This window comes from Amblyomma mixtum, chromosome 10 (assembly GCF_055824585.1).
Source record: "Amblyomma mixtum isolate Tamu chromosome 10, ASM5582458v1, whole genome shotgun sequence".
Classification (NCBI taxonomy): Eukaryota; Metazoa; Arthropoda; class Arachnida; order Ixodida; family Ixodidae; genus Amblyomma; species Amblyomma mixtum.
In genome coordinates, this window is record NC_143021.1 from 179,537,643 (window position 1) to 179,560,987 (window position 23,345).

Genomic DNA, 23,345 nt, shown 5'->3' on the forward strand with positions numbered 1-23,345 from the left:
CCCATGAGGTGAACAACAACAACAACATGCCCCCAACAGTTCACCGCCTGTGTCTTGGCCACTCACCCGTAGTGGGTATGTGCCATTCTACTTGAGGCCAACCAACCAACCAACTAAACCGGCAATACGCAGGCGGACATCATCATCATTACCAACACGCAGGCTGGTTCTTACCAAGAGCGTGTGGTCGATGAGAAGAAGAGGGTGCGGCCACGAAAACTGCCTTCTTGCTCGACACCGAAGAAAACACGATTGCGTCCATAAACGCTAAGGTCCAACGACAACTATAACGAGGACTACAACACTGACGATCACAACAAGGTGAGCCCGCAGAACTTGCATGTGATTAGCCCAGCTTTATGCTTCTCCGTTCAGCCGCCGCGGTGGCTCAGTGGTTACGGTGCTCGGCTGCTGACCCGAAAGACCTGGGTTCGATCCCTTCCGCGGCAGTCGAATTTCGATGGAGGTTAAATTCTAGAGGCCCGTGTACTGTGCGATGTCAGTGCACGATAAAGAACCCCAGGTGGTCGAAATTTCCGGAGCCCTTCACTACGGCATCCTTCATAGTCGCTTTCGGACGTTAAACCACATCAACCAAACCAAACCAATCTCCGTTCTTGATCGGCTTCTAATACGCCTTTCGTGAGAGAGCTCCAGAGATACTTATTGTCCTTCCCTGGGGTGATGAATAGACAGGGGCTGCTTAGCTGCATCCTCTGCCAGGGAGGAAACGCACCTTGGCCGACACCCATTGCCAGGCCAATGCCATTTAAACCAACACCACATGCAAGACCAAATACACTTAGTTGATGTTGGCCAAGGTCACGTGAAAGGTAAAGTACGTTTAAAAGCGCTCCTCTTGTTAGTATACGTCTTCCACTATAGCGCCTATTTCCTTTATTTCGCCCCAAATGAATAACCGCTTTTCAGGAAATAAAAGGCGTGGAAACTGTCTCACTTCTCTGTGGACACTTAAACCGTACCGTGAGGGGAGGAAGGAAGGTAGAGGGAAAGAAGAAAGAAAGAGCAGCCATACTCAACGGCTTCGGAATAATGCAGACCACCTGGGTATCTTTATCGCCCAGCATACGGGCGCCTTTTGCGTTTCGCCTCCGTCGAAACGCGGTCGCCGCGGTCGAGTTCGATCCCGAGTACTCCGGCTACAGTATCCGACCGCGGTGGCCGCGTTTCGATGGAGGCGGAACTCAAAAGGTGCCTATGCTCCTTCCCTCACGACGCGATTGAGGCTTCTATCAGAGTGAGACAGTCACTGCGACTTTTCTTTCCTCAAAACTAATTATATTTTTCTCCATTATCACTCAATCCAGGAATGGGCAATTGACTTCGGTGCTGTAAAGCAATTCCTCGCAGGCGGTGACTGTGCTGAATTCCCCTTAAACTCAAGAGTGGAAACAGACTGAATTAGCATTATTCGCATGTCTGCGAACCGCAGTGTCCCGCCTTGTCATTCCGGCGGTCTGATGATTCATCACTTTAGCAGTCCTAACTGTTTTACTCCCCACTGTACGAGACTAACTGCCCCCCCCCCCCCCCAAAAAAAAAAAAAAGTAAGAAAGTGTCTTTCGTTGGGTGTCTCACTGTCTCCTACTAAGAACACTGGTTCCTCCCTCTTCCTGTCGCAGCCATGGACTTCAGCTTGACGGAGCACCGCCTCAGCCCCTACCAACAAACGCTACTGGTTCGCACCGGGTTTGTCCTGCTCGCCCTGGTAGTGGTGATGACCACCGTGCTCCTGGTGCTCACCCGCAGCCACGTGCCGATGGCGCTCGGTCACGTGACCTCCAAGGGCACGCCGCGGCGCCCGGCGCAGCTCTGCAACGCCACCTCGTGCCGCCTGGCCGGAGCACTGCTCAAGGCAAGATCTTTACTTCCTCTTGACCGGGGTCAAAACCACGCTAAAGAAGGGCGTCACGCTCTCGCGCTTTGTCACGTCTCCGAGAACGCATCCCGCGGCGGGAGGAATAAGTAGCCTCTGACGTCATTATCAGCGAAGCCGGAAGTCAGCGCACCGCCATCTTAATGGGGCAGGTTTTCGCACTTTAGAGCATCACCTGTAATGTTTTCCAACGTCTTCGACTGCGTGTCAAACTATTAACTCATTAGATGAGTTCGCTGGTCGCCAAACAAAAAAAAAATTGGAAGGGAGGCTTAAGCTCCTCCTTAAAGGTATGACGCGATGGCGATGATGGGTTAATTCCCATATATTGTCACGTTGTAGTGACGGCAGTCCAGAGGTCAGGAAGACACCAACCAGTCTTGCAAACGAAGCTCTTTATTTGGGCTGACTTGCGCCCGCAAAAGAACTGAATCACTCGATGGCGGCGTAAGCTACAAGCGTGCTCGTCAATCGTCGAACTACGAATACCCGCTGCTCGTGGCATCGTTCAATTTAAAGCCTGCTAGGAAACTTCGAGATAACAGGTCGAGATCATCTAGAGCAATCTAGAAACACGTAGACGAAGCTGTTCATGGCTGTGAACAATCGAGATTAGTCCGGTCGCTTCTCGCGTCACGAACAAAAATGATAACAGCCCTCTCCTGCAGCCTTGAGCGTGAACGAACAAACACTACAATGATACGTGGCATTACCCCCCTTCCAAAGAAGCATCGTCTCGATGCTTTAAAATGAAATTAAACACGGAGAATGCTTCGAGAACTTCGAGTCCTTTAGCGTTCCTGATAAGGTGTAAGGGCAACGGTAAAAGCTTCAAGTCTGGCCATGTCGTCGTCGTCGTCGGTGTTGTCGTCGGTGTTGTCGTCGTAGTAGTCGTCGTAGTAGTCGTCGTCGTCGTAGGGATCGTCGTCGTCGTAGGGATCGTCGTCGTCGTAGGGATCGTCGTCGTCGTAGGAGTCGTCGTCGTCGTAGGGGTCGTCGTCGTCGTAGGGGTCGTCGTCGTCGTCGTAGGGGTCGTCGTCGTCGTCGTAGGGGTTGTCGTCGTCGTCGTAGGGGTCGTCGTCGTCGTAGGGGTCGTCGTCGTCGTAGGGGTCGTCGTCGTCGTAGGGGGCATGGTCTTCTGTTTTCGTCGATGGAGGATCTTAGTTCTTGCGCTCCGAAGGAACCTCACCTCCAGAGGCTGCTTTATTCAGTTTAACCTTTGGGGGCCGGGGGAGCGTCCACGCACTGCGTAGCCTCGGCTATGAGATACATAGCGCGGTGACGATGGCGACGGAGAACGAGATAGGCGGCTCGGCGATGAGTATTCTTCCCGATGCAAGAACTCTTCGATTGCGGCTGGTCGCAGGCCAGGTCGGGGTCGTGGGGCGTCGTACGGAAATCCTCGGATGGCCATTCTCCTCTATGGGCAGTACCGGAGAATGTCACGGACTTCTCCGCAGTGGAAGCATAGTTGACGGCGCTGGTCGGGTGTTCTCCACTCGCCGCATTTCCTAGGCAGTGTGCGACGCTCGTAGGACGGGCGAGTTGGGGCGAGAGGGCGGCGCTCCAGCGCAGCTGGCTAAAGGCGATAGGGGCTTAGGTGCCGTCGTCGAGGTGCAGGACGGCGCACTGCTGCGGCGTAAGTCATGGCTGAAGGCTCCAAGAGGCTGCGTGCTAGACTGGAGTCAAGTCCTCCGGTGAATGACTCGAACGGCTGGCGTCGCGACTTGCTGGGGGTGTCCGGTACATGGAAGGCTACCCAGCACCTCCACCAGATGTCACGTTGTAGTGACGACAGTCCAGAGGTCAGGAAGACACCAACCAGTCTTGCAAACGAAGCTCTTTATTTGGGCTGACTTGCGCCCGCAAAAGAACTGAATCACTCGATGGCGGCGTAAGCTACAAGCGTGCTCGTCAATCGTCGAACTACGAATACCCGCTGCTCGTGGCATCGTTCAATTTAAAGCCTGCTAGGAAACTTCGAGATAACAGGTCGAGATCATCTAGAGCAATCTAGAAACACGTAGACGAAGCTGTTCATGGCTGTGAACAATCGAGATTAGTCCGGTCGCTTCTCGCGTCACGAACAAAAATGATAACAGCCCTCTCCTGCAGTCTTGAGCGTGAACGAACAAACACTACAATGATACGTGGCAATATGAAGAATTGGTCATTCTCTGCACCACAATCATAGATCCCTGGGAGCCCTCGTATGGCTTCTGGCGCAGTGGTGCAGTGGTTAAGCCATGCACCACTGCCCTGCGATGGCAGGTGCTGCTACCGGTGGGCCTTGTGCTACTCAGACATAGAAAGAAAGACAAACACGGGCGCTTGTCCGTTTCGACCATGTTTTTCTCTCTTTCTTTCTTTCTCTCTTTCTTTATTTCTTCCTTTCTTTCTTTCTTTCTTTCTTTCTTTCTTTCTTTCTTTCTTTCTTTCTTTCTTTCTTTCTTTCTTTCTTTCTTTCTTTCTTTCTTTCTTTCTTTCTTTCTTTCTTTCCTTCTTTCTTTCTTTCTTTCTTTGTTTGTTTGTTTGTTTGTTTCTTTCTTTCTTTGTTTCTTTCTTTCTTTCCTTATTTCTTTCTTTCTCTTTTTTTCCTTGTTTCTTTCCTTCTCTCTTTCTTTCTTTCCTTCTTTCTTTCCTTCTTTCTTTCTTCCTTTCTTTCTCTCTTTCTTCCTTTCTTTCTATCTGTGTCGCATTTTCACTAAAAATAGAATACTTTGCCAGAAATCCAACTGGCACTCCTGCCTCCTAAGTTGCTTCTCTGGGAATTTTTCGCGCATTTTTCGCGGATTTTTCACTCACGGTCAATGACGCCGACGCCGGATTTTTTACGACGAGCTCCTTAACGCTGTGGCGTTATAATCTCCCTCTCCTGCGACGCCCACCGTTTGCTTCCTAACTTGCTCGGTTCAAGCACCTCGGTCGATGAGTCAGTGGCCCCTGCCTTGTCACGCTTGCATTTTAATGCAATTCGTGCATTTTGTCGCCCGCATCCTCACTTTCCCGTGTCCATCCGCAATTGTTCGCCCCTCCATTCAAGCAGGTTCCTGAATAAGATGCGAGGTCCACGCTGACTAGGATTAAATAAAGTCCATTCATGTCATTATAGTTGGGAATAATATAATTATATACGTGACAGTGTACAGACTACATTGCGCACTTGTCGCCACAGGTATGCCCTCAATGCACTCAGTGTCCTGAGGGAATTCAGTGGTAGACTAGAAAGCATGTGTGTGAGGTGAGTTGCATTTCAGTGCCTACAGCACACCCAAGAGAGAGACAACAGCAACAAAGCGGAAGTCTGCGCATGGCAAGCGATGTCCGCAGAGAGTCACTGCTAACGATGTGTTGCGCAAGCCCTCTCTGTTCCTGGAACCTTGCCGACTCTTCCTGTGCGGAAGCCGACACGGTGGCTCAGTGGTTACGGTGTATCAGCTGCTGACCCGAAAGACACGGCTTTAATCCCGGCCGTGGCGGTCGCATTCAGTGGAGGCGAAATGCTAGAGGCCCGTGTACTGTGCGATGTCAATGCACGTTAAAGAACCCCAGGTGGTCGAAATTTCCGGAGCCTTTCACTACGGCGTCTCTCATAGCCCGAGTAGCTTGGGGACGTTAAATCCCACAAAATGCAAAATGTGCGCGTATGTCACTGACCCGTGCTTCCCTCTGTCGTCGATTACAGGAGACACTGAGCAGCAGCGTCAGCCCGTGCGACGACTTCTACGCATTCGTGTGTTCCGGCTGGCTGCAGCAGCCCTCCTTCGTCAGCACCAGCGACACGCAGGCCGCGCTGCTCGCCTGGCAAGCGCGCTCCAGGCTCAGGAGCATGGCACGGCGTGCGTCGACGACAACGGTGCCTCGCCCGGCCAACAGCACGAGGTGAGAAGGGTGGACATCACTCACTCACTCACTCACTCACTCACTCACTCACTCACTCACTCACTCACTCACTCACTCACTCACTCACTCACTCACTCACTCACTCACTCACTCACTCACTCACTCACTCACTCACTCACTCACTCACTCACTCACTCACTCACTCACTCACTCACTCACTCACTTATCTGCTTTATCTAATATTATTATCTAATAATATTATCTAATAATGTTTTATATGTATTGTTCCCAATTTGTGTTCTATTCATTAGGAATCAAACCGGTTTCGCATTTGATTTTCTTTACCAGTGTATACAAGGCATTAAGTGCATGTGGTTTTGAATCGAACTATATGTACATTTGGCTGTGAATTCCATCCCGATATGAACGCTGCTGTCATCGCATGTAGGGGTAGCCTTCTCGAACGGTAGCTTTTTGTGGCTGCTCCCTTCTTGTAAAAAAAATTAAAATCAATGAATTTGAATCACTGAAAACCCAGCCACTAGCAAAAATTTCAAATAGCTCAGCTCAACAATTGTGCTTTTAACGAACCAGTGTACCATAGCCAGCCTGTAAGCATTTCCTGTATCTTTTTCTGATTTGGAATGAAGCAGCATCTCTCGTCCGTGGCATCATCGTCACGGATATGAGGTTTCATTTAATCGGGATGGTTCACTTCTCAGTACTAGAAGGGAATCGCTTTTGTTTATACCGGTAATGTTTTCTGATGAGGTAGGCTTCGAAGAGAATACGTCCCAGCCAGCTTGAATGATAAGAGCCCAAACTAAAGAATTCCGAAATGCACCAGAATGGGTATAAATTAAACACAGGAGCAATGTAATATATCTTAGCACTGCTTGTTTGTGTATTTGTCTTGGACACCACTAGCGCTGGTGAACTGCAAAGTCGCAGTGCTGTGCTCAGCCTAACATTCTGAGAAGGTTCGAGCGACCTCACTTGTTTTGCAATTGTGTATAGTGTTTCTACTATATGTGGATTATGAAGAGTTGGAGGAAATTATGAAAAAGGAACGACGCAGTAACTGTCTCAACTGGTTCGCCACTTGTACACCTAAGCCACTTCATGGAATATACTACGAATGGTATGAAAGAGGGAGAGACAGGAAGTTGAATTGATATCGGCACGAATAATAAATAAATCATGAAAGCGACTTTTGAAATTTTTTTTTTCCAGGACAGCTTCAAGCTGTATTAAAAAAAAAATGACGAGCGCGGCGAGAGCGGTGTACTGTGCATAGCATCTACGGAAAGTGTAAGGCGTTACTGTTCTGCTAGGTTAAAAAAAATTGATTTGATTTAAAGTTTATTTTCTTTATTTTCAACAGAAAGAGGGAAACGAGGCAAAAAGCCAATTGGCCTGACGAGGTCCCGCTTCCGCAGTCAATTTATTTTTCCTGCTCGGCGTTGGGCAAGTTACATTCTTTGCCAAAAGTATCCAGGCTGCATGGTTTGCTCCTCATTCGTATAGTAGAGAGCCCTTACGGCTTCCATAAATATCAAAAAGTTATTTGAAGGTGAGGACAGGGGTTCTCCATACCATACACAGATTTAGAGCTTGAGGGCTGGCATGATAGCTTTCACATACGACTGAAAAGCAAAGCGTACACCCTGGTTACTTCTGGCAAAGACTGTACCTGTGCAACGACAGCCCAGGTAAACAGAGGCTCAGAATACATATGGCTCTCACGGGGCGACATGTTCTCATCCTCTACACACTGAAGCACCATGTTCGCCCTTAAAGGCGACCATGGACTTTGAACCAGGCATGTCAAGACACCCACGTCGCCCTCAGAAAGACGTCCGACATCTTTGGCATGGTGACCACGTCGTCACAGTGTCTCGTCTATGGTCCAGGACTACGACGTCAGAGAGGCAAGAACTCGTGGTCACCGGAGACCACAAGGTCCCGCCCAGCTCGGCGAAGGCGGCCGCGTTGTACAGCGATTGCCTCGCGGCCTCCATGGAACACCGCGCCGATGCCCTGGCCGTCTTCCTCAAGGACGTGGGCCTGGGTTTCTCCAACCACGTCAAGAGGCCCGTCGAGCTGGCCATCAAGATCGACCTCTACTACAACCTCAAGGCAGGCCGTCGCGCTTTGCTGGCTCTACTGATCTTTGCCTTACCGTTTCGTGCGATAAGTAATCGTTCGCTGCTGTTCCCCTATTCGAGAAATCCTGTCGACAGGGCGCTTGCATGAGCACGAAATTTTTAGGTAAAAAAAAATTCTCTGTTTCGCGGGCTGTTAGACATTCTGAGTGGTGATGTCAAAGCAAAAGCGTATATGATTCTCGTACCTGACGCATTGGACAGTTGAGCCAGCGGCAGTGGTGGCCAACTCGGGAAATTTTCCCTTTTTTAGGAAATTTTAGGGGTAAATTATGGGGAAAGCGAATCTTCACGGGTCGTCAGGAAGTTTTAAGAGTCGAAATTTTCTAGCTTCTTGCAAACTGCTGCCGCGAAAAACAAAAGCCAGAGATAGGGTGTTTTAAATCTAATTAAGGGGAAGTTTCGCTTACGGCATGGAACATATCTCTGGCCGCAGAGGTGTGCTCAGGATGTGTGTCGCACAACAGGAGTATGCCAATGGCGTCAGACACAACATGGCTAAGTTGCTTCCTGGACCTTACGTTTGGACACCTATACTGCGAAGTTTCTTTGCGCACCATACGACGTTGAGCCACCAACCGCAAAGAAGGCAAGAAGATGAGATTCTTGACGACACGAAACAAGCTGAACAAAGGGTGGGACGGGAGCCTTATTCTGCTAGCCAATGTTTCGACAAGATGGCTTGACTTTGTCCATGTCGAACATTTTAAGACAAAAAATTATGAAAATTAGAATATCGCAATGCACTTTTACGGAAATATTGAAAGTAATGGCCCATTCTTCTGGTATGTAGTAAAATCATTATCTTGAAGTGGTTCCATCGATCGAATCGAACATTTAAGACTACCATAGAATACCAATGGGTGACGCTTTTGATGATAGGAAAAACGTTAACAGAATAATAAATTCAAGACTTCCGTCGGGTTATCTGCATCTATATGGACTCTTACAGTGAAATGCAAAAAATGCATTCATGAAAGATTTCCCGCCCAAAAATGCTTTCGTCCAGAATTGTTGGGTATGAACAAGTCAAACCCTCTCTGCGAAACGTTGTTCAACAGACCGAGGCTCCTCTTACGCCCCTTGTTTGATTTGTTTTGTGTTGCAAGCAGCTGAATTGGTAAACGGGGACTAATGGCCATGAGCTAGGCCAGCATTTTTTCAATTTTCTTGCTGTCTCATTTATTTACGAGATCCAAACCCATCGTATAAATACCGGAGCCAAATGTGCGTCCACATTTTAGCCGCAGCCGAAGTGCTGTTGAGCCCACGCTTGACGAAGGGTGGAGTTTGCTGCTGGAAAGTGAGCCGTGGCGTTGAAGTTCGCTCACTTTTGACTTCGAAAGAGCTAGTGTGGACACGCCATGAGTGACGCACGCCTTCTTCGCGACACCCTTGTCAGACTCTGTTCGACCTGCGCCGGCACCCGACGTGGCGGCTTCCCGACGGCCGGCCGCTGCTGTCCATGGGCCGGAGGGCGGACCTGGAGAACTGGCGGCACGAAAGGGACCACATGCGCCGCCACGGGGCCTACCTGGAGTTTGTCCAGAGATACGTCGTCGCCGTTGTGGCACACGTGCGTACCCTCTTACACGTGAAACCTGATGCGCGCGGTATGGAGGGCAACAGAGCGGACTCTGAGGGCGGGAAGACGCACCTGGGGACGGCAGACAGTCAGATGGGGAATCGGCTGGGATAGGGATGCTGCGACAGGAGAGGGTTATTTGGATATGGATGGGAGGGGCATTTGTCCTGCCCTTATAAAGATGCTCTATAGACAGTCTATAGACTTCTTATAGACTGTATTGCCTTCCTACGGACGTTTCTTTTTGCCAATTCATAGTCTATAGACTGTATAGAGGAAGAAGTTGGCTTGGGCAGAGCATGTAATGCGAAATCAAGATAACCGCTGGTCCTTAAAGGGAAGCTGAAACGGTTTTCTGAGAATTCAAGGTTATCCAAGAATTCGAACCTATCAAGCTTCTAGATAAAGCATGAAAAGTATCTTTGCACCAGCATTTAAAATGATGTCGTAATCATCGATTAAAACCGCGACGATGTTTAGGCTTCTCACTACGTTGGAGGAGTGCGGGGAAACTCGGCAGTGACGTCATTGTTGCCGAAATTTCAGATGTCCGCTGCTTACGCCTGCATGCTGCCGTGTGTCGTCAGATGGCGCCAAACAATGCATCGTGAACTTCACCTTCGATGGCGACAGGTTTCTTCTATGGAATAACCGTTTCTTCGCTGGAAACGTAGGGCCGTCATACTTGACGTCATTATCGGGGCCTCTGCCCGTCGCTGTGCACTTCGGAGAAGCCTGAACGCCGACGACGACTTTATTCGACGATTACGCCACCATTTTAAATGCTAGAGCAAAACGATTTCGCAGGCTTTAGGTGCACATTTCTCACATTCGGCAACCTTAAACTCATAGAATTCTAAAACCGCTTCAGTAGCCCTTTAAGGGTAACGGAGTGGATTCCAAGAGAAGGCAAGCGTAGCAGGGGGCGGCAGAAAGTTAGGTGGGCGGATGAGATTAAGAAGTTTGCGGGAATACGGTGGCCGCGGCTGGCGAAGGACAGGGTTAATTGGAGAGACATGGGAGTGGGAGAGGCCTTTGCCCTGCAGTGGGCGTAGTCAGGCTGATGATGATGATGGAAAGTGGATGGCCATAAATATATATATATATATATATATATATATATATATATATATATATATATATATATATATATATATATATATATATATATATATATAGACTCTCTGTAGCATTTGTATTCTCTGTATACACCTCTCTAGGATTTGCCTATATGGAGTCTACAGACTTTATGGACAGAAGTCTATGGATAGTATATCGACTGTCTAAAAAAATTCCTAAGGGCGCAAGATGTAAATGATGTGATTATCATTATTGTTATTATTATGATAAGGATGATAACAATGATGACTTTTATGAGCATGCCCCTCTGCATGTAGTAAAGGGTAGAAGACTATGTGTCGTAAATATTTAGTTACCATGTAATGGTCGCCGATGCCATTAGGCGTTCACTTGAACTCGTCCATTGCACATATACTACCCAGGAGAGGAGGGGCGACTGCAGAAGAAAAACGCCCTGAAATGCATTTTCTTCCGAATCGTACAGAACCGGGCAGTACAACAACAAAGGGAATCATTTCGTCTCCCCTATTCTGTCGTTCGTCTCTTCAGGTTGCATGATACGCACGTATTTCTTTTTATTGTCAGTCTCAGTTGAGAAGCAACGCGGCGGTCGCATTAGGGCCCACTTTTCGTGAAGATGAGGTTCGCGCTACACGTGTTGAGACGAATCAAGGTTCCAGGAGCATTGACTGGCTTTTGCTAGCGGCTTCTCAACACTGTCTTAGCAGCTCTTCTTCCCTGCATTGCCTGTGCGCCATGGAATTGTTCTGCGGAAATCCGTCTAAGCGAGCTCGCGGTGACAAAGAATTAGTCACGCATTAATTTTATTAAAGCCACTATTAAGCACTTTCTCAAGTCTGGTTGTAAAGAAAATGGTGTTGTCATAGCAGATAGTCATAGTCATAGCATATTCATATTAAACTAATTTCATTATATATTTTAATTTTGCTCATTCGTCACTTTCAGGGTTGTTATCACGTTTCAGCTGAGAATGAAAACATTTCTGTCAAAGTAAACTACGTCTAATTACTTATTGGTACTGATGTTTCCACGGAAAATAAAAGTGAGAGAAAGTATAAGTAGCCGCACGCTACAGGCGGGGACAGAGACATGATCGTCCACATGTCACTTGATGTTCGCTTCGTATGCGCTAACAGCAACGCATTTCCACCCATTCGAAATTTATCCGCACAAAACTGAGTCAAAAGCCCAGGCCTCGTCTACGACTGGTACTTAGAAGTTATAAGGAAGAGCCCATCCCACGAAGCTCCGCTGTCCTCCAAGAGAAATTTTAGGATTATTTTGCACACAGCGCAAATTAAGAACGGCGCATATGTAAACTGCGCTTACCTTGGTAACCTCTTTATTTGTAGTTAAATGTCCATCATATTCAGAGTTAGCTCAGCACCCGTCTTCACCCAAATTTTCACCCGCAATGGACACCTACACAGAAACAATTTCTAGATGCTCTTCGACTCGAATGCCGATATCACGGTATACTTTGCCGCGAATAAAGACTTTATTTACACTTAACAAGCATGTGGAAAGCTGTAACTAGCGCTGTATATCAAATACCAATTTTTTTCGTAACTATTCCAATCGCCGTGGCTCAGTGGTTATGGCGCTCGGCTGCTGACCCGAAAGACGCAGGTTCGATCCCGGCCGCGGCGGTCGAATTTCGATGGAGGCGAAATTCTAGAGGCCCGTGTACTGTGCGATGTCAGTGCACGCTAAAGAACCCCAGGTGGTCGAAATTATCCGGAGCCCTTCACTACGGCGTCCCTCATAGCCTGAGTCGCTTTGGGAAATTAAATCCCCGTAAACCATTCCAATCGCCAAGGCGAAACTCTATTCTCACAGTTCATATTTTCTACGAATTGGAAAAAACAGCGCAAGACGACACAAGAGAAGGACAAAACACCGTTGTGTCGTCTTTGATTGCGCTGTTTTTCCAATTCGTAAAACATGTACCAAACAGCCCGTATTTGTCCTCTTCTGGAATTCATATTTTCTCTCTCTCTTTCTTTGGTTCCGAACTGCTTATGCATTATTGGTGGGGAACTAAATAGTGGTCACCTTTCCCGCGCTGAACGCTTCATGCACCCACAAGTACAGGAAGATACGAAACTCTGTATATTAACTGCCTAAATAAACTGAACTGAACCGAACACTTCATCCACCTGGGTCTCGCCGCAGGAGAACGTAACCGACGAGATCGTCCACGACGTCGACTTCATCACGCACCAGATTATGTCCACGGAGGAGTCCGTCCTTGCGGTGTCTGCGGTCATCCCCGACGAAGACCCCGACCGATTCTACGCCATCGTTCCGCTGCTGGCGCACAGCAGACCACCGATGTCGTCGTCGTCGACGCCGAACAATTTAACTGAGGCAGCGGTGGGCCACCCTGCCGTGCTCGCATACCAAGACTTTTTACTCTTTGAGATAGAAGCCTCTGATTTGGCCGCCTACATCACATGGGAGGTGGCGCGATACCTCGGACCGCTAGCCGACCGGAGGTACGTGGTCAAGAGTCATTCTTTTTTTTTTTAACGCGATAGAGTTAAATGCCCCGTTACACAGAAAATCCGGGGTCGGCTTTGTGAGCGAAAAGTCACGAGCATGATTCTGGCAGGTGGACCCCATAGAGCAACCCAGGAGGCAGGTGGGTCACCTAGGTCACGTGACCTTATGACGTCATCACAACCTGTCCACCTCATTGTGAGCAAAGTGATGATTTGTCGCTCGGGAGGAGCAACCTGGGCCTCACAAGGCTCATCGTTGGGAGCACCTGCCATCGCAGAGCAGTGGCGCATCTCTTAACCGCTGCACCACTGCACCAGGAGGGGTATCAGGGAGGACTCCCTGGGATCAATGAATGTAGAGAATGACCGATTCCGCATATAGAGACAATAACCCATTCCGCTATCTCGTCATACGCTTACGGTGGAGCTTAAGTGTCTTCTCCTATATTTTTAGCTGAGCTTTCATTTATTCATTTATTTACTTCCATACCCTCAAGGTCAGGAGGAATTACAGAGAAAAGTGATGCGACATATAAAAGTGGTAATCGCTTCTTTGAATTCAGTACAAGCAGAGATTGCAGCAATAGAAGTGGGCAGTTGTTTCCATTTATTTGAAGTACGGAGAATAAGTGATCAATGCGGGGTCAGACGTATGGTGTCTGGAGATGCAACTGCTTCTTACGGAGAGGGATGCAGGTCTGAGGTTCAGATGAAGGAGCTTGGGACGAAAAGTAGAATCGGGTAGCTCAAGACTTGTTTTCGTTCCATGCATGGAATGAAAAGCGGAAACGCGTGTCGCAGCCAATTTTCAAGCAGTACCCTCAGTACTACAGTCTACTACAAGCACCAAGTGAAACTCTACAAATAGATAGTCGACCGTCGATATTTGCGCCCACCTCTGAGCATATTACGAACCATGCCTCATGGTGGTATCTTTGTACCGCTTGTTTGTTCACGCTGAAAGCCGCCGACACTCGGCTTTATAATTTTGTTTGAGACTAGAGATGCGACTAGACTTATCTCAAATGATCGCAGCCACACGCAACTGCTTCTGCAATGTTGTTTGAGACTGTTGTAGCTGCTTTTGGTGCCTTATATCGAAGGTTCTTAGCTTTAAATTGAACGCGGCTGAGGGCGGTGATGATCCTGTTCTACGACGAGCGCAGAGCACGCTTGTTGCTATTGCCACCACCTAGTTGTTTAGTTTTGTGAGCGCAAGTCAGTCCAGTAAAAAGTTTCTTTCGGAATATTTGCGCTGCCATCTTGACTGCCGGACTACCGTCACCGCTACGTGAAAATGAGAATTGAAAGCATTTGCTGCATTCCGTGTTCGAAGTTCCCGTATTTCCTTGATGAATGGTATTCGCCACAGGATTTTCCGCAACCGTTAGCATCCGCGAACTACAACCTCAGTCGCGTATACTTTGCCTACTTAGAATTCTCACCATAGCACGTAGCATCTCTTTAATTTGTGCGAGTTGACTCCTCTAAGAACACGATGCGGCGCAAAACATAAAATCTGAAGCTGATCAAGCTTGGACTAGTTGGTACTTTAACATCAAAATGTCGGCTGCTTTAAAGCAGGCATGTACACAGACAGAGAAGACACAGAGACACTGCAGTGTTCGTGCCTAATTTAACAGCCTGATATAAGGACACCGAAGCAGCTCTTTCTTTATGGATTTTGTTGTAACGAAGACGTGATGTACCCTTCAAACCCCTTCACAAATTGCAGGCTTTCGTACGGCACCTCTGAGTCCAGCTGCTTCGAGGCTGTGTACAGACTGATGCCGTACCCTAGCGTGCTGCCATTCATGGAGAAGCTGGACTCTTACAGCGGCTGGGAGGAGGCCGAGCTCATCTTCAGGGACGTCTCCGAGGCTATGGTCAGCTTCATGAAGAAGCAGGGAATCAGGCTCCGGATCACGTGAGTGCGCTTAAACGACACGAAGAGTCGTCCCCGTAATATGCGCTGGGCCTTTTATGCGATAGCATAAAACACTCACGGGTGCAAAAGCCGGGCGCCGTCCGGCATCGTGCACGAAAGTCCTGATTGGCTGGCTGGCATTGACGTCACGGAGTGGAGAAATCCCATTGGCTGGAGGGACGTGAGTTCGCAAGACCGGAAGTGACGTAACCAGACCAGGTTTATCTGTGTGAAGCCTCCATCCGCCAACCATGGCAGGTGGCAGGTGATGTACAGGAAGAGCTCGGGAAGAGAAACTTGGGTCTCAACAGCGCAAGGCATCAACAGCTTCGAATGCTGCCGCATTGCCAACAAGTAATGGGATTAGCTCTCCCTAATCCCCCAGGCAGCGTTAGGGCTCCTGTTCTGTAGAAAATTCGGCGTCGTCGGCGTGGTGAGCGAAAAATGGACCGGGGTAGGGTGGCTACCCCTTAGGTGGAAGGTGGGCCATTTCATTCATGTCACCTTATGACGTCATCACAAGCTGCCCACAGGATTGTGAGCAAACCGCCCACCGTGGCAGGTGGCAGTTCAGTTAAATATGAGCCGCGAGAGTCTGTTTGGGAAAGGCAACCTGGCCCTCACAAGCCCCACTGGTGGCAGCATCTGCCGTCGCAGGGCAGTGGCGCATCGCTTAACCTCTGCACCACCACGCCAGAAGTGATATGAGGACACCCAGCTATCAATGCGTTTAGAGAATTACCAATTCCTCAGCTATGGGCGTTAACCCATAAAGGCTGTCACATTAAGGCAAAGCATTATTGTCCCTTTAATGGACATTAACCCATTAACTCTGTCATCTCATACACTTAAGGAGAAGCTTTAGTGAACATTAATTATATTCGGTCACCCTGCAGCAGCGTGCTGCTGCAGGGTGACCGAAACAAAAAGAGACGCTGCTCTTCAGAACGTGCAATGTCGGTAGCTCATAGGCGAGTCACTATCTGGATCAGCCGTTACGATGTGCTCAGAGCCATTATGACTAGTCACTATCGCCATTTCGACCTTGCCCTATTAAGCAACTCGACTACTCGGTGTCAACCCTGTCATCAGAACAACCCCCCCACATCCTAAGTCCAACGGTATCACTGAGCGTTTTCGCCGGCAGCTGAAGACCTCTCTGATAACGTCGCATTTTCCCCAAACGATGGCTAGAACTTCTTCCTCTAGTCCTTTTCGGCATCCCTTCTCGGTTAATTACCTTGCTCCGGCGCGTAACTTATGTTTGTGACCTCCCTTCTTCTACCAGGACAATTTTTCGACCCCTCATCGACTAAGTCTGCTCACGTAAGGCGACTACGTCAGTCGTCTGTGCACAACCATGGGCCTTACTGTTCCAGCCTCTCAGCTACAATGTTCTCGTCGCAGCTGCGTTAATCCTAGTCTCCAGCGCGCTCGCCGTTGCAGCCGCTCTTCGATTGCTCTTTAAGGGATCTGAAGCGTGCTCCCAAGCGTTTTCTTCTCTTCATCAATGGCCCTGAGAATCTCCATCGACCGCATCAAACCCGCGAACTTAAAAACTGACGTCATCGCCGCGTCCCGACCGGAGAAGCGTAAGGTTCGCATCAACGTCCGCTCCTCGCCACTTGCCTAACCAGCTCACTCGTCTCCCTTGTGGTTCATTTATGGCCCCAGACGCAGACTCCAGTCTAGGCTTTCTGCACCGCCCATCACTTGGAAGAGGCATTGGGTGCGTTATATATCCGTAACTTTTTTTCTTCGAACGAGCCTACCTGAACATATCGAAGAATTGGGAGAAATTGGACTAGTTTTTTTTTGTGTGTGCTCCAGAGAAAATGCAACGTTCGGGGGGAAATTCCTACGCGGGAAGAGTATCAAGTGCATACTGAAAAAAAAAAAATGCACGTCTCAACGACAGACTGTATCCGTACGATTGTTACGTTGGAAGGTTACACAAGGTCACGTTGGCTTTGGCGGTGAGGTTGCGTCTATGATCATGCCGACCTGTGACGACGTTTCGGTTTCTCTTCTTAGTCAAGTCATCTGTAGGTCCTGAATTCGCAGATAACCGCCTAAGGTTGTGACACACAATAAAGTCATGAACGGCGCTTCAACACAGACTCATAATAGAAGTTAAGATGAATATATTTTGGTTCATGCATGTTTCACAACTTTCCTTCCGTCGTGTACATTTCATGCATGCATAAACACTTGTAAGTTGCCATATAAAGCAAAATATATTGTAGCGAGAGCTACATTGGCCTCGAACTTTCGATTTCGCTTTGGCGGTGCTCCGAGGAGGCACAGAGACCGACCTTGAGCCGTTGCCTAGCAACCGCCGCAGCTGGCGGACGCCGCATGATGTCACACCGCGCGCCTCGCCGCGGAGCCGCCACCGCCTTTTGGTATGACGTCACACCGCTTGCCTCGTCGTTGCGAACGCCTCCGCTCGCTTCGCCAGCTGTGTCGCATGCCTGATAACGTGTAGGAGCATTGAAAAGGAGATCTCGTGTGCGCCGCAGCCACAGTTGAGGCGGTAGTATGGATGGCGGCAAGTCTGCTTTCGCTACGTTTATCCTGGCACAGCCGATCTAAGCCGCTGCCAATTTTTCGCAGCTCCAAAAGCACCATTATTCTGTAGCCACGCACCACTTGAGTGTCATTCTTTATAGTCAAGTACCATTTTTATAGCTTTGCATTGTTTACTTGCGTGAGAAATGCGGACAGTGCATTGTGCACAAATACTATACCGGCTGTGTGTATCACTTCAAGGTTTTCGACGTATTTTGTTATTTAACTGCTCTTGAATGTGTTGTGGGGAAGAAAAGTTGCCTCCCGAGAAGTCATTGTTTCTTAAATATCATCATTTGGCTTTGACTTTCACTCCGGACTACTCGTGCAGTGATGCCGTCTTCCGAATGCGGCTTCCCACGGCCAGCCAGCTGGACGCCTTCTACGAGGAGCTACAAGTGGACGACGAGGGTGCGGAGGAGGAGAAGCGGCCCTTCCTTCACGCGTACCTGGCCTCGCTGTCCCAGATACGCAGCAAGGAGCTCTTCAGCATCGCCGATCCCAGCGCATTCTATCCGGTTCCGCCCCCACGAGGCGGACATGCGCAGGCTAGTCGCGCAACTTATACGATCAGTCTCGCAGAGTGAAACTACTGTAGATATATACGTGCAGCGCTGGGTGCAACTGCCTGGGTAACGCATTTCTAGTGATTGCCCACAAAAGACCCTGCGTGGTTGGCTTCACCGTTCTATTACATTGGTTTTTTGGTTGGTTGGTTTCACCGCATAATATTAAAATCGTGTAGAGAATGCGTGCGCCAGAGCAAGGAGTACCTGCATTCAGGTAGCCCTCGCTCTTACACACGCATTTTCTGCATAACTTAACTGTTGACGGGCAAAGCCAGCTTAACAAACTCCCCCGTTCTCGCAGTGAAACCAACTGTGCAGGCCTGCGTTTAGGTGTGTTGACAACAGTGTCGTCGCTGCATCCTTAAATACGATTAATCATTCTACTTGGTTTTCGTAGTCTACCAAGTAGTGCACGCTATCACGCTATGCGATCATGTGAAAAGAGCCAGTTGATTTATCGACCTCGTCATTTAACTTCGGCGTACTATATAATGCTAGAACAACTTTCCTCTCCACAAATGGCTTGCAGAGCCACCGGCTGCTAACAGAGCTATGGGCTTCCGTTGCGGCTCAAGCGTCCTGGATACTATTGTCCCCGACAGTACGCTTGTAATGATGAGGGCAGTATTTATGGTCATCCAGGTGATCTTTACACCTGGACTGTCATCCAGGTGTGCACTGCAGTCTGCATGGGAACTGCAGGCAGAAAAGCGAGTGATAACCAACCTTGGATGCCCTAGAATACTCTACTGGATTGAAAAAAAGAAACGCCTTTCGAATCTACACAGCTGTCACACCCGGTTCAAAAGCCATTTTGTTGCAGTTCTCCGTGAGTGCCGTATTACGGAGGACATTTAGCGCACTTATGTCACCACAAAAAGAAGATCCACTTACGATACGGTCATCGATACCTACCCGGCTATTTCCCAGCAGCAGAAAAAAATATTTTTATCTCATTGCTTAGTGTTTTATTCTGTGTGGTTGTTTCAGTTTGCGCCTTGTGTCATATTCTTGTAATCAATTGCAAGTGCCTTTTTCTATACGTCATTCCCTTGCTGTGTTTTGTGCACATCGTGTTTCAAGGACATTTTCAGCTACCTCAACCCTCATGTAACGCGTCGCTTGTGAGGCCCTGGAGGTATGCGAGAAATCGTTAAACAAACAAGCAAACAAACAAACAAACAAACAAACAAACCGCGACTGATAATTCTTGAGCGCCGTGCACAAGCATCACAATTATAATGAAAAAGGGCCCGAATAATACACGCTTGGATGCGGAGTATAGTTGTCTCCACTTTGTATTTTTTGTTATTTTGCCAGCCGCGCGCGGTAATTTTCAAAACTATATGAAAACGGTTCTGCTGTGGTAGGGTGTTATGTCATACACTCTTGCAGATCATCCCAGCCTCTTGCAAATTCACTGGACCCGTTGAGAATTGCTTAGGTTCTATCTAGCCATCAGAACTTCAAAGGACAACTGTTCGCTGCTAAGGCTAGAAGGTGCAGTTGATTTTATTAAAGCGAAAACTTTACTGGCCTAGTCAAGCCAAGGTCATCGGTGTCACAATCTGTCGTTCAAGTGGAGGAGCAGTGGAGGTGTGGCAGCCACGTGACATGCCACGTCACTCGCCGCAGCTGCAAACGCGCGCCGCCGTGGTGCCGAGCGCTGCGTTGGCAGCTGTGGCCATGTGACTGACCACGTGATTCGCCGTTTGCTAGAAAAAAGAGCCGGCGCCGCTCACGCGGCCTTCTCATTGCATTCTCGCTACGGACGGAGCGAGTCGGCCGGAGCCGTCTGCGTCGTCGGGACGATTTCGCTAAACCACGCTTAGCTCACTCAAACCATTTTTTAAGGCGAAAGCCTTTAATGGCTCATACTGTCGTCCATTAACAAATCGTGTCACACGCGTTTAACTCGGGAACTAAAAAATATAGAAGAAAAGGAATGGTTGCTTCAGATAGAGGAGGAAAACATTAACCTAGAAGCCAAGTTTGATGACTGCAGATTAATTATTTTATTTAATTAATTATAGGCCAAAATGTCGAAAGTGCGTCGAAATAGCGTGGACGTCGATATAACCATGGCAACGGTGTGACGTCACATCCACCGGTGGTCGTCACGGCATAGTGAAAATTTTAACAGAATGGTCGGAAAAACGTCGGATTTGTGTCAAATTAGATGGAAAAATGTGTAATTAAGCGTAATTAACACTTGGTTACCGGAAGATGTACAATTCGGGTATCAATATAGCCACGGGAATGTTGTGACGTCACATCCACCGGGAGTTGTCACGGCATAGTGTTCTCGGCTTTCTCCTCTCAACACTTTAGTTGCCAAAGTTTCCACGCTATTTTTCTCACCATTTTGGGCTAAGGGTGCGCTTCTGGCCTATAATGAAGTTGTCCACCTCCTTTTCTCCAGTATACAATGATCGTTGTACGACGTTACACCCGCGCAGCTGAACCCGCGGTGCGCGCAGGTCACCCAACACGGCGAGAGCCGCGTTCCCCTGACGTGGCTCTTGCCTCCGCGGTTCGGCGCCGACGTTCCCCCGCTTCTCAACTACGGCGGCTTCGGCCTCGAACTGGCCGCAGACCTGCCCCGGGGCGCGTCCCTAGCGCCATCGTGGTTCGAGTGCCTCGAGGGGCTCGAACCCCGCCTGGCCCTGCGTGGTGAGAACGACACCCCGGCCCGCTTGGCGCTCGCCACCGAAGTGATGGGGGCGTTCGTCGACCGCCACCTCAAGGTGGGCCGCTTCATCGCGCTGCCTGGCCTGGAAGGGGTCAGCGAGGAGATGCTGTTCTTCGTGAGCGCCTGCGCTGGCATGTGCTCCAGGAGCGACCCGGGGGCATCCTACCGCTGCAACCTGGCCGCCAGGAACTCTCCCCTCTTCGCCCAGGCGTTCGACTGCCCCGAGGGGTCGTACATGAATCCCCCGAAGCGCTGTTCTTACGCCAACCACACTCGCAAAGGATAGTAAAAACACAATAAGATAAATAGCGCTCCACAGGCTCTTTTATTGCGAAAGCAATACTGATCGCACTTTCAAGCCTTCGCGTGACCCGGCCGCAGTTACGTTCGACCTTTAGCGGAGTGAATATGGGCGACCAACTCGCTCCTTCAGATAGCCGGCCGATAGGATAGGATAGGATAACTTTATTTGGCTCTAGCACAAGTGTTTTTTTTTTTTATGTGGTCAGATTAGTCCATCCGCAACGGTCGGTTGCCCCTATTCCAGGGCTCCGCTGGATGCTGCCGTCAGCTGAGCTCGCCGTATCAAACCGATCTGGTCATCGCGGCAGTCGCTGGAGAGCAGACCCTCCCATTGCTCCACACTTGGGTTTTGTATAACTGGGACGATGTCGACTTTTTGACATGCCCATGTGATGTGATACAGTGTAGGTTTTTCATGGCACCACGGACATTTGTGTGCGTAAAGTGTGGGGTGAATTTTACTTAGTGTGTTTAGATTTGGATATGACCCCGTTTGAAGTTGTCTCCATGTGACAGCCTCTTTGTTTAAAGATTTGTGCGGTGGTGGGTACCGCATCCTGCTGCCTTTGTAGTTGTTGAGTATGGCCGAGTATTCCTGAGGTACTGGCAGGGATTCCTCAAGGTCGTTGACGTTGGATGCTCGGTAGTTAGTATATCCTCGAGCTATCCTGTCTGCCTCTTGGTTTCCTGCCACCCCCGTGTGCCCCGGTACCCAGATGATCTTATGTTTGATCGGCTTGTGTGGTTTTGCATGTGTTTGTTGCGTCTTGCAGTCTACAGAGCGGAGTATGCGGAGCGCTCTGTGACCGACTCTGCCGCAAAGATAGTTGCGGCAGGCTGCTTGTGAATCAGTAAGAATTGTCAGTGACCGCCCAGTCCGATAGCCCTCCGCTGCCGCTAGAGCGACGGCCGCTTCTTCAGCCTCAGCTATCGTGCAGTCTTGCAGGGAGGCGCTGGTAATCTCGTGTAATTCCGAGTTGACTACAGTTGCCACTGCGTTGTTGGTGCCTTGTCCCCTAGTCATGGCATATGTGGCAGCGTCGACATACACTGTTGTATCCTGGGATGAGTGTGTTTTCTGTAAGCGGTCGGCCCTTGCCTCTCTTCGGTCTTTGTGGAGGTTCGGGTCCATGTTTCTTGGTATTGGTGCCACCCTGAGCGTGCTGCGGTACTTTGAGCCGGCTGAAGTTACGCCGCGCCGCGCAGGCGCTACTGCCGCTGTGACGTCATACCAGCTGTAGATTATGGGCGACCAACTCGCTCCTTCAGAGAGCCCGGCTGTAGTTACGGTGTGTGTTTGCCGCGCTGCGCACCTGTGGCGCTACTGCCGCTGTGACATCATGCCAGCTGTAGATTGTTTTATTTCTCTCAGTCGCAACAACATTAAAAACAAAATTAAAAAAAATGACCGAAGACGCTTTGAGTCGCCGCGCAGCGGCGGCCGGTAGCCACGCGTGACCTGTAGACGCGGCGCACTGCGTTCCTTCTGTTGGAGGCGCTGCGCTTTTGCTTTCGCAACCTACCAAAGCTAAGCCACCGCCAATTTTTTTTTATGCGAAGCATACTAAAATAGCCCAACCCAGCTCCTCGAGCGCGGCGGTGTCGTTACCATTGACCTTTCGTGACCATGTCATACCACGTGATGCATGACGTCACAGCAGATGAAAAACGGGGGCCCAACTCGCGCCGTCGCGCGATGCGTCGTGACCAAGGATGACCACGTGGTGCGTGACGTCACAGCAGATGAGAAACGGGGGCCCAGCTCGCGCCGTCGCGCGAGGCGTCGCGACCAAGGAGGACCACGTGATGCGTGACGTAACGACATAGGAGAAACGGGGCCCCAGCTTGCGCCGTCGCGCGAGGCGTCGCGACCAATGTGTTTCCTGCTTCTGCCGCTAGGTGCGCTGTAGTGAACACGTGATGGTGGAGCGGCGGTATACAAGGGGGTGCGCCTGCCTCTGCTAGGCGTACACGGGATAGAGATGCCTCCTGGAGACAGGGCTGCTCGTTGGAATGAGAAGCAAAAGTTGCGACGTGCTACAAAGACTGATGAAGAGCGTGAAGAACGTCTAGCCAAGCGGCGTGCTCGATATGCAACTCGGCTACAATATGCTTCGCATCTGACTAGGCTTAACCTAAGCTAAGCCTCAGCCATTTTTATAACCTGGGCTGGCGCTCCACATTTTCA

At 49.5% G+C, this 23,345-nt stretch overlaps 1 protein-coding gene across 1 annotated transcript; it reads left to right on the top strand.

Moving 5' to 3' along the window:
* The first annotated feature begins 1,645 nt into the window (after positions 1-1,645).
* LOC149327875 (uncharacterized) lies at positions 1,646-21,140 on the top strand. The gene is made up of 9 exons (XM_089564984.1): positions 1,646-1,876; positions 5,583-5,765; positions 7,427-7,452; positions 7,654-7,879; positions 9,308-9,481; positions 12,767-13,089; positions 14,831-15,022; positions 17,925-18,141; positions 20,643-21,140. The coding sequence occupies exons 1-9, from the start codon at positions 1,646-1,648 to the stop codon at positions 21,138-21,140; spliced, it is 2,070 nt and encodes a 689-aa protein (XP_089421110.1).
* Positions 21,141-23,345: the final 2,205 nt, after the last annotated feature.